The following is a 16219-nucleotide window of genomic DNA, read 5'->3' as shown; positions in this document are numbered from 1 at the left end:
GACTGCAGTCAATGACGAGGCAAACAATCGTCGTTTGATGGAATTTGAAATATAGAGCACAAAACATTATGGACACCTGATCTGTCCATGTCAGACTTAGCAGGTGAAAGCTATGATCCCGTATTGATGTCACTTGTTAAATCCACTTCAAATCAGTGTAGATGAAGGGGAGGAGCCAGGATAAAGGATTTTTAAGCCTTGTGAAATGAATTGTGTGCCATTCAGAGGGTGAATGGGCAAGACTAGATTTAAGTGCCAAGAACTGCAACGCTGCTGGGTATTTCAAGCTTAACAGAGTCCCATGACTGTCAAGAATGGACAACCACCCAAAGGACATCCAGCCAACTTGACACAACTGTGGGAAACATCATGGAGCCAACTTCCCTGTGGAAGCCTTTGACACCTTGTCAAGTCCATGCCTCAACGAATACAGGCTATTCTGAAGGCAAAAGTGGGTGCCACTCAATATTAGGAAGGTGTTCCTAATGTTTGGTATACTCAGTGTATATGCAAGACCTCCCAAGGCCAGAGAAGTTCAGCTCTCAATAAAAGCCAGGAGTTGGTTTCTGGAGTTCAAAGACTTTATTGAAAAGTTAAACATACAACAACCTTCCAGGTTTCCGGTGATCTCGTTCTCAGTCAGCCAAGTGACCAGAAGCTACTGGGATAGCATTCACACTGAACTTGACTTAGTGTACACCACACCAAAGCCGGACAGTATCCAGGCAGTTTGGCTTTACTGTGAACCTTATTAAACCCTCCCATAGTAGTCTGCAGCAAAGTAGAAAACAAAAGAAAGCCTGCCAGGTCAGCCAAGAATGAAAGGTTTTAACCCCAACATAGAATCTGTTTCAAGCCACCCAAAATCTGCGCAGTTTAAGCGAGGGCTTCATCATGTACAGTGTTGATATAACATCTCAAATCCCAATGGCTGACTGACAGATCATAACAGTACAACACAGCTTTAAACTCGTCCTCATGTGTGTGGAAGGAAAAACAAAAAGGCGTATGATGATATTTAAATAGTAGGGGAGCCTAGTGCAGTGAATAATGCAGTTATAAATGAGATGTGTTCAGACAAGATATTAGATGATTGGTTAGAAATGGTCAAATCAGAAATGTATGACCAAACCCAACCGCTGTGTTTAACCAATCTGATGTCTCACCAAATAAAAACACTTTAGAGATGTACATAAAAGCCACATGTGACCAACTAGCTACATGGGAGGAGAACAATGTGGTGTATTTTATTGTCATGGCCGTGTTGGATAGATGCAATGAGAAGGTGTATAAATTATTGACCCACTGAAAGTGTCTTTGATGGAAACGGTAAAGAAAACATTTACAACAAAGAATGACGGGGTAGTGTTTTTTTCTCATTGTAGCCTCTGAACAAATCCCTTCCATTCATGATATACCCCCTTGCTGGTTGGAGTTGGAAATGCATTTTAAGGGCAGATACTGCTGATATTCTCTCGTTTCCTTCACCGCAAGGAGAGTTTAGGCCTCCAGTTCCAACCCCAGGCCCAGCTTGTGGCCTCCAGTGTTGATGCCCTTACCATCTACCAGGGCAGAGAGGGTGAGTTTCACACCTGCAACAGGAGAGAGGTCAGGGTCACATTCAGGATGACAGTAAAGAAAATAGGTGTCAACTAGGGATGGAAATTAAGCAAGCCAGAGGGTAGTATTTTCAGACAGATGTGCAGAACTACTGAAAATCCTAAAGTTCCATCCCCGGTGTCAACATTGCAGATATAAATCTCCTATAGAACACACAATTTCCTATTTTTAAAATGAGATACTTGCTGAGATAATCTGCGATCAAGTCGTTGGAATCTCCCCTTTAAACAGCATGCATGATGGCAGTCGCTGGGAATATCTGGTCGCTAGCCCCCTCTATTGGCCGACCGTCGCTCCTTTCATTGAAAATGACTGGTTGCCGGTAGCTCGTTTGCAGATGATCAAGTCCCCAGTAAAATATGAACATCTTTAAAAATCCATTTGTGCAGTACAGTGCACTTATACATGCACTTATAGAAGCATTCCTACTTCCCTCCATATTATGTACAACATTGTCCAATGAATTTATATTGCAGACAATACTGTAGAGTCATTAAGAGCTTAGGTTGAGGAAGAGAAGCAGATACTTGTTTGTGAACAACCCTTCAAAATCCCAGATTAGGCTATTTCAGCAACACCTGTTGCTGACAGGTGTATAAAAATTGAGCACACCCATACAATCTCCATAGACAAACACTGGCAGTAGAATGGCCTTACTGAAGAGCTGTGACTTTCAATGTGGCACCGTCATAGGATACCACCTTTCCAAAAGGTCAGTTCGTCAAATGTCTGCCCTGCTAGAGCCGCCCCAGTCAACTGCAAGTGTTGTTATTGTGAAGTCGAAACATCTAGAAACAACAACGGCTCAGCCGCGAAGTGGTAGGCCACAGAAGCTCACAGAACAGGACAGTAGAGTGCTGAAGTGCGTACAAATCGCCAGTCGCAACACTCACTACAGAGTTCCAAACTGCCTTTGGAAGCATTATCATCACAATAACTGTTTGTCGGGAACTTAATGAAATGTATTTGCATGGCCGAGCAGTCGCACACAAGCCTAAGATCATCATGTGCAATGCCAATCGTCGGCTGAAGTGGTGTAAAACTCAGCACCATTGGACTCTGGAGCAGTGGAAACACGTTCTCTGGAGTGATAATCACGCTTCACCATCTGGCAGTTCGACAGACAAATCTGGGATTGGCGGATGCCAGGAGAACGCTACCTGCCCCAATGCATAGAGCCAACTGTAAAGTTTGGGGGAGGATTAATGGCCTGGGGCTGTTCTTCATGGTTTGTGCTAGGGCCCTTAGTTCCAGTGAAGGGAGATCTTGATGCTACACTAGACGATGACATTCTAGACAATTCTGTGCTTCCAACTTTGTAGCAACAATTTGGGGGAAGGCCCTTTCCCGGTTTCAGCATGACAATGCCCCCATGTGCACAAAGCGAGGTCCATACAGAAATGGTTTGTCGAGATCGGTGTGGAAGAACTTGACTGGCCTGCACACAGCCCTGACCTCAACCCCAGCGAACACCTTTGGGATGAATTGGAATGCCGACAGGTCAGGCCCAACATCAGTGCCTGACCTAACTAATACTCGTGGTTGAATGGAAGCAAGTCCCCGGAGCAATGTTCCAACATCTAGTGGAAAGCCTCACCAGAAGAGTGGAGGCTGTTATAGCAGCAAGAGGGATGGGGGGGGGACCAACTCCATGTTAATGCCCATGATTTCAGAACGAGATGTTTGATGAGCAGGTGTCCACATACTTTTGGTCATGTAGTGTATTATGAAGTGTGGGTTGGCCCTCAGCTCATAAACCATTCTCTGTAGCTCACTGCTTTTAACACACAAGAGGACCACTTTTAATTAATATTTAAGTGCTGTCCCTACATATGTACTTGAACAGTGAAAAACTTTTCATTTGGCTCTATACTCCAACATTTGGGACTTGAAATCAAATGTTTTATGTGAGGTGACAGTACAGAATGTCACTTTTTATTACATATCCATTTTACCAGTTAGTAATTAGAGCACGTTATGCATCTAGTCCCCCCATTTAAAGTAGTCATAAGTATTTGGACAAATTTGCATAGTATATTCAATTTATTCATAAGCTTAGTATTTGGGCCCATAATCCTAGCACGCAATGACAAAGCTTATGACACTACAAACTTGGATGCATTTGCAGGGTGACCCAGTCCCCGAAGTGACTTAATAAACCCTCTCGCATATTATTGAGGTCTACTCAGGAATTCAGCATTCCGTTATATCACATTTCTGGATAGCGGAGGTTGTCTTCACAGGTCTGATTGGAGTTTAACCTTTCAGTACTGCTATTGGTCAACAACTCAGATGTTATTTAAAGGTCTTGGATTCATTGTGCCTTCTCTTTTTTGTTCCTGATCGACGCTGGTGAGATATACACTCTCCCATGAGCTATGGCACAAGCTATCTTTTCTTTGTCCCACTCCCTCTCTGATCATGCTTAGAATAATGCTTTGTAACTGAAGTTTTATTTGATTTCAATCATTTTACAAAGTAATTAAAAACATCTATATTTAGAATTCCATTCTCAGACCTTTGATTGCTGTAACTCCACTGTAGTCTCTTGCATATTTTTAAATCTTATAGCCAGATAACAGTCTTATCATGGGTCACATAAAGAATATATAATATTATGCACATATCAAATATTACCCCAATACACGGTTTGTGCCCAATATAAATGAATAGTAAATAATGTAGTGTCATTTGAGTCACTTTTATTGTAAATATTGTAAATAAGAACAAAAAAAAATCTCTAGCATAAATAGATGGATTTTGATGGAGATTTATTATTTTATCATGCACTTAGATTTCCGCAGGGCGCAGACATCGACTTTAGGGGGTTAAAGTCCTAACATCAGAACAACCTGTGCTGTGAACTTTATTCTAGTGACAGCTGATAAAATAACCTTTGGAAACACCAATAAGATAACTATTATAATTATCCTTAAAACAAGAGGTCTTACCTGGTCTCAGCGTCTGGGTATAGCCAACACCGACAAGGCTGTTGTTGTTCACTTTAGCCTGAAAAGACCAAATGAATTGATTAACTTAAAATCCAAAGGCAGATAACGACAGCAGTCAGAAATGTACTTAGCAACTCTGATATTTCAGAGCCAGACAATGTAGTGGGGTGTAGAAGATATTTCTTGCATGTGTTCTTAGGATACAAAGGACAGTCTAAAAAAACAAGAGTGGTTTCCCAGACACAGATTAAGCAACAACAAATAAAATTGATGGAAAATCTCCATTGACAATGCTTTTCAGTCCTGGACTAGGCTACATGTGTCTGAAACTGGCACAAAGAGTAACTCGTGCTCGGTACTTACACTGATGGAGGCGCTCTTGTCCAGCTGGTATTTGGCTGCAATGCCAAAGTTTGTGCTGTTGCTGCCGGCAGTCCAGGCAAGGTTGACCGCCGTCTCCAGCACGGGGCTCACCTTCTGGTAGATGGAGCCGCCAAACTGTGCACCGTCGTTACTGTAACACAAGAAAGGGGAGAAGATTAGAGAGAGAACTGCGCAGTCTTTACAGTAACAATAACCAGGGAGAGGAGTGATGAGGGTATTTCTCTGTAGACCAGTTTGAAATAAAGCCCTTTCCTCTACCCTCATATGCAGTTTGTTGGGCCTGACATTTTGAGCCCTGTATAGGGGCTTTGGTTCAATCGTTGGATATTCAATGATTATCATTTCCAAGTTGAACCATCACCATATTGCCTACAGCTCTGTCCATTCACCCATGTCAGCATAAAAAAATGTAAAAAGTTTTGCAATTGAATGTACACAGCAGAGCACTGGAAATTCATAACATTTTAAATAGAAAGGTATAATAAACTCATGTATGCCCTCAATTACACATTGGTGTGCAGCTGGAAGTCCCCGGTCTTGTATCCCACAGCGAAGTTGTTCTGGGTCATCTTAGACTTGGCCGTGTCAAAAGTCATCTGGTAGCCGGCGAGCCAGCCCTCGTAACCCACGACGGCCGCCCCGTGGATAGTGGGGCCAGCAAAGTCAAAGTCGACATCACAGCCCAGGTTGACAAACTCGCGCTTGTAGGCGGTCTTGACTTTGCCGCTCTTCTTGCTGTTGGAAAGGAAAACAGTTTTGGTTAACCATAGCCCACAATCTGAACTATAATATTTTGAATGAACAGCTAAACAGCTCAGGCTTAATATAGCCAGTCTGAGGGAAATGTAGCAACCGTAACATAATATGAATGCAATTGGGACAAACCAAGAGATGAAAAACATCACTCCAGTAGTAATTCACCTATACACTTATGTTCATAATCAATAGTCCACAAGCAATAACAATTCGGAGCCACGTCTTTCTGGAACATTACACCAGCCAACAAGGCTTACAGTAGGTGCACCAACACACACAACAACAAATCAGACTTTATGAGCCTCTTGTGCTAATGTTACATGACACCAAGCCCAGTTCTAAACTAATAGCGTGGCCAGCATGAAGCTAGCTGAGAAACTAGCCTTCTGTGGGTTGAAGTTACCCCCAGACACCGATCTTGAGTCAGTTTTGCATTGTCTGTACTAATGGTTAAGTTTAGGATTTTATTTTATTTCACCTTTATTTAACCAGGTAGGCTAGTTGAGAACAAGTTATAATTTGCAACTGCGACCTTTCCAAGATAAAGTCAATAACACAGTAGAAAAAAAAGAGAGTCTATATAGTGTGTGCAAAAGGCATGAGGAGGTAGGCGAATAATTACAAATTTGCAGATTAACACTGGAGTGATAAATGATCAGATGGTCATGTACAGGTAGAGATATTGGTGCAAAAGAGCAGAAAAGTAAATAAATAAACAGTATGGGGATGAGTTAGGTAAAATTGGGTGGGCTATTTACCGATAGACTATGTACAGCTGCAGCGATCGGTTAGCTGCTCAGATAGCAGATGTTTGAAGTTGGTGAGGGAGATAAGTCTCCAACTTCAGCGATTTTTGCAATTTGTTCCAGTCACAGGCAGCAAAGAACTGGAACGATAGGCGGCCAAATGAGGTGTTAGGGAGGATCAGTGAGATACACCTGCTGGAGCGCGTGCTACGGGTGGGTGTTGCCATCGTGACCAGTGAACTGAGATAAGGCGGAGCTTTACCTAGCATGGACTTGTAGATGACATGGAGCCAGTGGGTCTGGCAACGAATATGTAGCGAGGGCCAGCCGACTAGAGCATACAGGTCGCAGTGGTGGGTGGTATAAGGTGCTTTAGTAACAAAATGGATGGCACTGTGATAAACTGCATCCAGTTTGCTGAGTAGAGTGTTGGAAGCTATTTTGTAGATGACGTCGCCAAAGTCGTGGATCGGTAGGATAGTCAGTTTTACTAGGGTAAGTTTGGCGGCGTGAGTGAAGGAGGCTTTGTTGCGGAATAGAAAGCCGACTCTAGATTCGATTTTAGATTGGAGATGTTTGATATGAGTCTGGAAGGAGAGTTTACAGTCTAGCCAGACACCTAGGTACTTATAGATGTCCACATATTCTAGGTCGGAACCATCCAGGGTGGTGATGCTAGTCGGGCGTGCGGGTGCAGGCAGCGAACGGTTGAAAAGCATGCATTTGGTTTCACTAGCGTTTAAGAGCAGTTGGAGGCCACGGAAGGAGTGTTGGATGGCATTGAAGCTCGTTTGGAGGTTAGATAGCACAGTGTCCAAGGACGGGCCGGAAGTATACAGAATGGTGTCGTCTGCTTAGAGGTGGATCAGGGAATCGCCCGCAGCAAGAGCAACATCATTGATATATACAGAGAAAAGAGTCAGCCCGAGAATTGAACCCTGTGGCACCTCCATAGAGACTGCCAGAGGACCGGACAGCAGGCCCTCCGATTTGACACACTGAACTCTGTCTGCAAAGTAGTTGGTGAACCAGGCAAGGCAGTCATCAGAAAAACCGAGGGTACTGAGTCTGCCGATAAGAATATGGTGATTGACAGAGTCGAAAGCCTTGGCAAGGTCGATGAAGACGGCTGCACAGTACTGTCTTTTATCGATGGCGGTTATGATATCGTTTAGTACCTTGAGCGTGGCTGAGGTGCACCCGTGACCGGCTCGGAAACCAGATTGCACAGCGGAGAAGGTAAGGTGGGATTCGAGATGGTCAGTGACCTGTTTGTTGACTTGGCTTTCGAAGACCTTAGATAGGCAAGGCAGGATGGACATAGGTCTGTAACAGTTTGGGTCCAGGGTGTCTCCCCCTTTGAAGAGGGGGATGACCGCAGCAGCTTTCCAATCCTTGGGGATCTCAGACGATATGAAAGAGAGGTTGAACAGGCTGGTAATAGGGGTTGCGACAATGGTGGCGGATTGCTTCAGAAATAGAGGGTCCAGATTGTCAAGCCCAGCTGATTTGTACGGGTCCAGGTTTTTCATCTCTTTCAGAACATCTGCTATCTGGATTTGGGTAAAGGAGAACCTGGAGAGTCTTGGGCGAGTAGCTGCGGGGGGGGGGGGGGGCTGTTGGCCGAGGTTGGAGTAGCCAGGAGGAAGGCATGGCCAGCCGTTGAGAAATGCTTGAAGTTTTCGTTAAGCATATCCCAGTTTAGGTCACCTAACAGAACAAACTCTGAAGCTAGATGGGGGGCAATCAATTCACAAATGGTGTCCAGGGCACAGCTGGGAGCTGAGGGGGGTCGGTAGCAGGCGGCAACAGTGAGAGACTTATTTCTGGAGAGAGTAATTTTAAAAATTAGTAGTTCGAACTGTTTGGGTATGGACCTGGAAAGTATGACATTACTTTGCAGGCTAACTCCTCCCCCTTTGGCAGTTCTATCTTGATGGAAAATGTTATAGTTGGGTATGGAAATCTCAGAATTTTGTGGCCTTCCTGAGCCAGGATTCAGACACGGCAAGGACATCAGGGTTAGCAGAGTGTGCTAAAGCAGTGAGTAAAACAAACTTAGGGAGGCGGCTTCTGATGTTGACATGCATGAAACCAAGGCTTTTTCAATGACAGAAGTCGACAAATGAGGGTGCCTGGGGACATGCAGGGCCTGGGTTTACCTCCACATCATCCGCGGAACAGAGGAGGAGTAGTATGAGGGTGCAGCTAAAGACTATCAAAACTGGATAAAGGAAGCGGATCCTAGATCTGTACCTAGGGGAAACTCATCCCACGGAGCTCAGTGGACATGCAGTGACTCATGGGGGAATAAGGATATGAATGGGCACTTCAGGCTAACGTTGGACCAAATCATGGTTTCAGCGGCATAAAAAAAATCGAGTTTAGTAAAATGGCAGTGCACATTGATGCGACCACTAAAACATACAAGTTGGATAGCAAAGTCAATGGGTTGCTAAATGTATCCAAATGGTCACAGTTTGGAGGCCCTGCTAGGAGAATAAACTACATTCAAATAAAAGCACAAAAACAGTAACACAATCCATGGCTTGGATGTGATTCAAATAATACTACACAGACGAGTGCCATTTCAGGCTAAAGTTTATTTGACTGACCAGTACTAGAACTAGTTCTCTGCATTGAACTTGTACATTACTAATCATACCCAGTGTTTGGTGAGAAGGTTGTGTCGAATGTCAGCTTCAGACCCTTGGCAATCTAGAGGGAACCAGAACAGAAAGTTGGAAAAAGACTGGCAACACGAGGTTGATCTACCTGCAGTTAATTTGATCAATATATATTGCATATTAATTATTTGTTTGAATCACCTTTTATTGTGTCAGGCTATCATGACGCTCCATAGACAGATTTTGTTGTGTAAGGCTAACCAATTGTGTTCCAAAAATAAATGTTTTGTTGAATCCGAACCTGGTCTTCAACGGTGATCTCTGTTCCCAGGGTGTTGTCAGTGTTCCACTTCTCTGTGAAGGTCAGGCCATACTCGGACCGCTTGTATTTGGTTTCAAGGCTACCTGCCACCTTGCTGGTGTCCGTGTTTGAGGAGCCAGCTGTTTTGAACTCCTGTATAACATTTGTAAAAAGATTCAAATCAGGATATGAACAAAAACTTGTATAATTATCTGAAAGCTCCTGGGTTTTTAATCATCAAGGAGTGTATTGAACTATACTGCTGTCAAGCTCCCAGGGTTGTAAATTCAAATTACCTTCTATTACACAATTACTGCAATCATAAACATGTCTAAACTTTTACATATGGTAGAGTAGATACAATTAATTTTCAAAGTACACAAATGATTAGAAAGAAAATAAGTAAACTTACCACTCCGCTGTCAGACTTGGTCTTCACATCAAGCTTCACCAGGCCAAACCCTTTAGGGGGAAAAGCAAAGTTCTTATGAATTAAAACCTATTTCGCAACCCTTGCATTGTTCAAATTCATCCTCGGACGGTTACACCATATGACATTTTCATCCTTTGATATGCCAAAACTGTAAACATATCATGCCATGTGATAATTGATCCCGTGCCAAATAGGGGAGAACATGTAGAAATGTGCTGTAAGAAGATTTTTTGCATATGTTTCTTATATATCTAAAATATTTTCCTTGGACACAAAAATAACATGTCACGACAACAGCTTACATATAGAAGGAGCACCCGCCCAGCCTTCCTATTGGTTTAGCATGCCTCTAACAAAGCCACCCTATTGGTTATTCTTGTTCTTACACAAGGTGTTCAATACAACTAAATCAATGACCAGTATAGCCCATTCCAGAGTGAAAGATACAGTACCATAGCCTTTGTTGAAGATATCCTTGGCAGATTTGCCAAGGTCACCATATGATGGAGGCACTGCCATTACACCTGCAGCAGGAAAAAAAATATGCATATATTACAGTCAGAGTATATTTTAGTTTACAAAATGCCTGTGCAAGGGTGCGTAGTTCAGAAAACAATGTTTCTTTTGAGTCTATAAACATAGCTACTCATCCAAAACAGCTAGTCATCCTTTGGGATAATGTCTATTTTCCCCCAACTGAAGGGCGTGGTTGCCTGTCTGTATAAGAGCCAGCTCTATCAGCCCAGAGCATGGGTTCCCTTGCAGATGCTGGATATGATAAGTGGCCTGTCTGTCTGCATCTGTATAGCTCTGCATGGCCAACTTATTTAAACTGACGCTAGGCCATAACTCCGTGACTCACTCAGTCAAGGCTAGGTGGAGGAAAATAAAACAATTCCAGAAAGGGTGGGTCTGGGAAGGGCTCCACTCCCCAGCCAAGTACTGTCTCCTACCCAGTCTGTCCCATTAATCAATCAATAACTGGGTATGGTGCAACTCAGAGACTCCATTACTAATCTCCTAGAACAGTCTCTAGGACAGACCGTGGTAGGTGGGTCTTTCCGTTACAAGACCACGCAGTCATTCCTGGTTCATGTGAGGCCTCATCTTTGAGTGAGGGCATAGCATACTGTAAGAAAGGGGGTGTTTGTGTAGTGAATCTATTTTTGACATCCTGTGGTTGTCATAACAGCTGAATCAGTTTGAATGAAACAAGTTGACATTGTCACCACACTGTTACAATATGGTTCAGGAATGCCTGGTGTTGCACACTAACAGTGTCAGGTATTCATTCACCTGTCACTACACACTTTTCAGAAGTGACAACCTTAAAACCTATAAAAATGTATGCGAAAATTAAGCAATTCTGTTCGACATATGCCATTCAGCAGAGCCAGCTGAGTGGTAGCTAGTTAGCCAGCTAAGGTTAACAGATAGTGAGAGGCTGTACTTTCAAGTTCCAGTTCTGTATCTAACATTAGCTAAGGTGGCTGGCTAGCTAATGATATGGAAAAGATAATGGTATGCCAATTATGGCAACTGTAATGACAAACGTCATACTGAGCAAAGGTGGGCAAGGTTAACTGAGGGAAGCCATTGATATATTCAACCTATCCTATTGCTATCTAGTGTTGCTGTGGCGAGTTAGCTGGCGTAGAGGCGCGTGTCAAAGTTCTGAGATATATTCTTTATGCTGGACAATAAAACAATGTACATATTCCTTGTGCATTTTCTGTACAGAAATGTTTAAGTTGTTTCAACACCTTAAAAATAGTCTGCCATGCACAAGTAGCTATGTAACCTGCTGTACGTCCGCATTGCCAGGCATGCATTGCATGCCAAGGAAGCTAACTAACTAGCTACAGCTAACGTAGCGGTCTAGTTAGCAGATTGAGTTGGCTAGCTAGCGTTACTGTTACAAAATGGAAGTTATCTAGCTAATTCACAGTTAGCTACTCCAAGTAACAAAGTAATCCAGTTTAATTTGTGGTCTTAATTTCACACACATGTGCACCGGACATGAGTTGTCCTCTACAGTACTCGTAACATAGCTCAATAGCTAGCTTATGCTAACCGGCTAGCTAGGAACATTCAGCGATTGCGTGTCAGGCAGTACTCGGGCAAGCGTGGTCATAAACTGCGACAAATATATAGTTTGGCTAGTTCATCTACAGTAAAATCCAGTTCAGTTGCTTCACTTACCGGTAAAATATGGGACTATAGGTCAACTAAAGTGACTTTATTCAGATGTTTGTGGCGCCGCTGTAGACTTCGCCGGTTGGACTGGAGTGTAGGACGAATTGAAGGAGACTGCAAGGAATGACGTCCACAGCATATCAAACATCCGAAGCGAAGGACCCCTCCTTGAAACATGTTCACCTGTTAACATACTTGCAGATTCATGACAAAATAATTACAAAATGAAAAAAGGTAAAAATGCATTTTTTTTAGCTGTAAATATTTTGAATATTTTTTTAAACATTTTCTTTATTATAGAATCATCCATTTCCGGGTGTAACTTCTCATTGACAACTATATTTGATCCTGTGGAGTAGGTCATGGGTCATGTGGAGTACGATCACTAGAATGAGAAAGGCACTGAGGGAGTCATCCGTACATATCTGACTGGTGTTAGACTTTATTGACTATTCTGATCTAATCTTCAAATCTATTTTTATCTTCTTCTTAGACTTGTATAAAGCCTTCGATACAGTGGAACATGAGTTTCTATTTCTTATGCAAGGTTGCCAATTTTTCCTTACCTCTTCCTGCTTGCAACCCAACTTTTTACAAGTTGTATTATATCCAACGATACACAGTTCAAGTCGGAAGGTTACATACACTTTGGTTGGAGTCATTAAAACTAGTTGTTCTACCACTCCACAAATTTCGTGTTAACAAACAATAGTTTTGGCAAGTCGGTTAGGACATCTACTTTGTGCATGACACAAGTAATTTTTCCAACAATTGTTTACAGACAGATTATTTCACTTATAATTCACTGTATCACAATACCAGTGGGTCAGAAGTTTACATACACTAAATTGACTGTGCCTTTAAACAGCTTGGAAAATTCCAGAAAATTATGTCATGGCTTTAGAATCTTCTGTTAGGCTAATTGACATCATTTGAGTCAATTGGAGGTGCACCTATGAATGTATTTCAAGGCCTACCTTCAAACTCAGTTCCTCTTTGCTTGACATCATGTGAAAATCAAAAGAAATCAGCCAAAAAATCCGTACAAAAAATTGCACACAAGTATAAACACTACGGGATCACATAGCCATCATACCACTCAGGAAGGAGATGCGTTCTGTCTCCTAGAGATGAATGTACTTTGGTGCGAAAAATGCAAATCAATCCCAGAAAAACAACAAAGGACCTTGTGAAGATGCTGGAGGAAACAAGTACAAAAGTATCTATATCCACAGTAAAACGAGTCCTATATTGACATAACCTGAAAGGCCGCTCAGCAAGGAAGAAGCCACTGCTCCAAAACCACCATAAAAAAGCCAGGCTACTGTTTGCAATTACACATGGAGACAAAGATCGTACTTTTTGGAGAAATGTCCTCTGGTCTGATGAAACAAAAATAGAACTGTTTGGCCATAATGACCATTGTTATGTTTGGAGGAAAAAAGGAGAGGCTTGCAAGCCGAAGAACACCATCCCAACTGTGACGCACGGGGGTGGCAGCATCATGTTGTGGGGTGCTTTGCTGCAGGAGGGACTGGTGCACTTCACAAAATAGATGGCATCATGAGGCAGGAAAATTATGTGGATATATTGAAGCAACATCTCAAGACATCAGTCAGGAAGTTAGTTTGGACACAAATGGGTCTTCCAAATGGACAATGACCCCAAGCATACTTCCAAAATTGTGGCAAAATGGCTTAAGGACAACAAAGTCAAGGTATTGGAGTGGCCATCACAAAGCCCTGACCTCAATCCTATAGAACATTTGTGGGCGGAACTGAAAAAGCATGTGCGAGCAAGGAGGCTCACAAACCTGACTCAGTTACTCCAGCTCTGTCAGGAGGAATGGGCCAAAATTCACCCAACTTATTGTGGGAAGCTTGTGGAAGGCTACCTGAAACGTTTGACCCAAGTTAAACAATTTAAAGGCAATGCTACCAAATACTAATTGAGTGTATGTAAACTTCTGACCACTGGGAATGTGATGAAAGAAATAAAAGCTGAAATAAATCATTATCTCTATTATTATTCTGACCTTATTCACATTCTTGAAATAAAGTGGTGATCCTAACGGACCTAATACAGGGAATTTTTACTAGGAATATATTTCAGGAATTGTGAAAAACTGAGTTTAAATGTATTTGGCTAAGGTGTATGTAAACCTTCCTGACTTCAACTGTACAAGGGATCTCTATTGCTGACAGACATTACCATAAATCATCTTGCAGTTGATACCACCTTCTTTTTGAAAGATGCCGACCAGATTCCTAAAGCAGTCGATGTGGTAAATATATTTTCCAAAGCATCTGGTCTTTGCCTAAACCTTAAAGAGTGAATTGTTTGCTGTAAAAGACTGTGTGATACCCTCTATCTGCAATATTTCAGTCAAGGAAAAAATAACATACCTTGGGATTACCATATCTAAGGATCAACAGGAAAGATGCTCATTAAATTGCATACATATTTTGGGAAAAAAACAAAAAGTAGTTGAACCATTGGTTGCAGAGGGATTTATCCTTGAAAGGTTGAGTATTGTTTTCTAGAACAAAAGGTATCTCCAGACTTACGTACGCAGCCCAGTCCCTACATCTTGACAACAAAATAGGTAAAGCGGTTGACCAGATGCTTTTTATCTGGAAAAATCATACACGTTATATTAGGAAATCTGTCATTATTATCACATATGAATATGGTGTTCTCAATTTTTAAATGTTTCTATTTTGAAAAATACTTTTAAGATAATTGGGCTAAACATTTCTTAAATAATCCAACTTCAATTTGGAATTTCATCCCCATTATATCTTCTCACGTTTTGGTGGCTTCAATTAGTACTCTTAGCGTGGTCATTAACATATAAACATATTTTTTTCTCCACATAGGTAGGCTATTTCATTTGGAACAATGAGGATATTCTGTATAGAAACAAGTCTTTAAGTACTGGTTTAATAATCATATCCTGCTGGTGAGTCAACTTTTTAATGCAGAAGGATTATTACTCAATTAGGATGAATTTTTATCACGTTACAACATCCCTGTTACACCTAGACGTTCGCCGTAGTCTTTGATGCTATTCCATCTGGAACTCTCATGTTGTTTAGAGGTGTCAACAGACACCTTCTTGAGCTACCCTTGCTTAATCCAGTTGACTCTCCAATAGGAGAAATGTGTTTCTCCTTGCTCCCTCAGAACAGATCTATACATGCTTTATTTCAAAGGGATATTGTATATTTTCCTTATGTCACAATTTACTGGAATACATTTGTCAAAAATATCTGTTGGAAAAAGGTTTGGCTATTACCACACAAATACCTGCCTTATTAACAAAGTCAGAGAGGTCTCTTTCAGAATTATCCATAAGTATTACCCTGTGAATCATTACCTGAAGAAACTTAACATTAACTGTACTTATTGTGTTGAGCATCCAGAAACAGTTTTGCATTCATTTTGGCATTGTCTACATGTAAATAAATTATGGCAAGATATTTATAGTTTTATAATTGTTAATATTCTTCATGACTTTTGTTTATTATGGGAGAATGTGCTGCTCGGTTTCCTTAACTATAATAAGGACAAACAAAAACAATTTTACCTCTTAAAATCTAATTGCGCTCATGGCAAAATGTAATATTCATAAATATAAATTCCCTAATAAAAAAAACACTCTTCCATATTTTCTATAAATAGTTAAAGCAGTGCATTAAGACCATTCTACATTCTTCCAAGAAGAAAGCTGTTCGAACAATCAATGTGTGTATCTTTTAAGGTCTTTGTATAGTCTGTAATTTACTTGGTTCCCCTAACATGTGTTATCATTGTCAGTTTGTATACTTCTTGTATGTACTTTGTCATGTGGTGTTGCTACAATGCTGTGTTGTCATGTGTTGCTGCCATGCTATGTTGATGCCTTAGGTTTCTCTTTTATGTAGTGTTTTGTTGTCTCCCTTGTCGTGATGTGTGTTTTGTCCTATATTTTGAATCCCAGCCCCCGTCCCCGCAGGCCTTTTGCCTTTTGGTAGGCCGTCACTGTAAATAAGAATGTGTTCTTATTTTTTAAACATTATTTAACTGACTTGCCTAGTTAAATAAATGTTCAATTAAATCAAATAAGTGTATACTGGTGTTTCTGCAATAAAACATTTAAAAATGGTTGTCGGTACAGTAGCATCAAGTATCTTTTACAACTCACCCAAGATAGACCAAAGCCT

At 41.5% G+C, this 16219-nt stretch overlaps 1 protein-coding gene across 1 annotated transcript; it reads right to left on the bottom strand.

The window, feature by feature from the left end:
* Window positions 1–563: 563 nt before the first annotated feature.
* On the bottom strand, window positions 564–12190 carry vdac2 (voltage-dependent anion channel 2). The gene is made up of 9 exons (XM_021580806.2): window positions 12021–12190; window positions 10271–10342; window positions 9798–9847; window positions 9386–9538; window positions 9123–9175; window positions 5463–5690; window positions 4935–5085; window positions 4572–4629; window positions 564–1592 (listed from the first exon to the last, which is right to left on the bottom strand). The coding sequence occupies exons 2-9, from the start codon at window positions 10335–10337 to the stop codon at window positions 1501–1503; spliced, it is 852 nt and encodes a 283-aa protein (XP_021436481.1). The 5' UTR covers window positions 10338–10342; window positions 12021–12190; the 3' UTR covers window positions 564–1500.
* Between the last annotated feature and the right edge of the window lie 4029 nt (window positions 12191–16219).

This window comes from Oncorhynchus mykiss, chromosome 23 (assembly GCF_013265735.2).
Source record: "Oncorhynchus mykiss isolate Arlee chromosome 23, USDA_OmykA_1.1, whole genome shotgun sequence".
Taxonomy (NCBI): domain Eukaryota; kingdom Metazoa; phylum Chordata; class Actinopteri; order Salmoniformes; family Salmonidae; genus Oncorhynchus; species Oncorhynchus mykiss.
Note: the sequence above shows the minus strand (reverse complement) of the source record. Positions and strands in the feature narration are given on the sequence as shown.

Excerpts from the sequence above, each read along its gene's own strand:
- vdac2 (XM_021580806.2), bottom strand. The coding sequence starts at position 10,337 with ATGGCAGTGCCTCCATCATATGGTGACCTTGGCAAATCTGCCAAGGAT. Across the intron at positions 9,176-9,385 it reads AGATCACCGTTGAAGACCAG|ATTGCCAAGGGTCTGAAGCT; the intron begins GTTCGGATTCAA and ends GGTTCCCTCTAG. Across the intron at positions 1,593-4,571 it reads TACCCAGACGCTGAGACCAG|GTGTGAAACTCACCCTCTCT; the intron begins GTAAGACCTCTT and ends CTCCTGTTGCAG.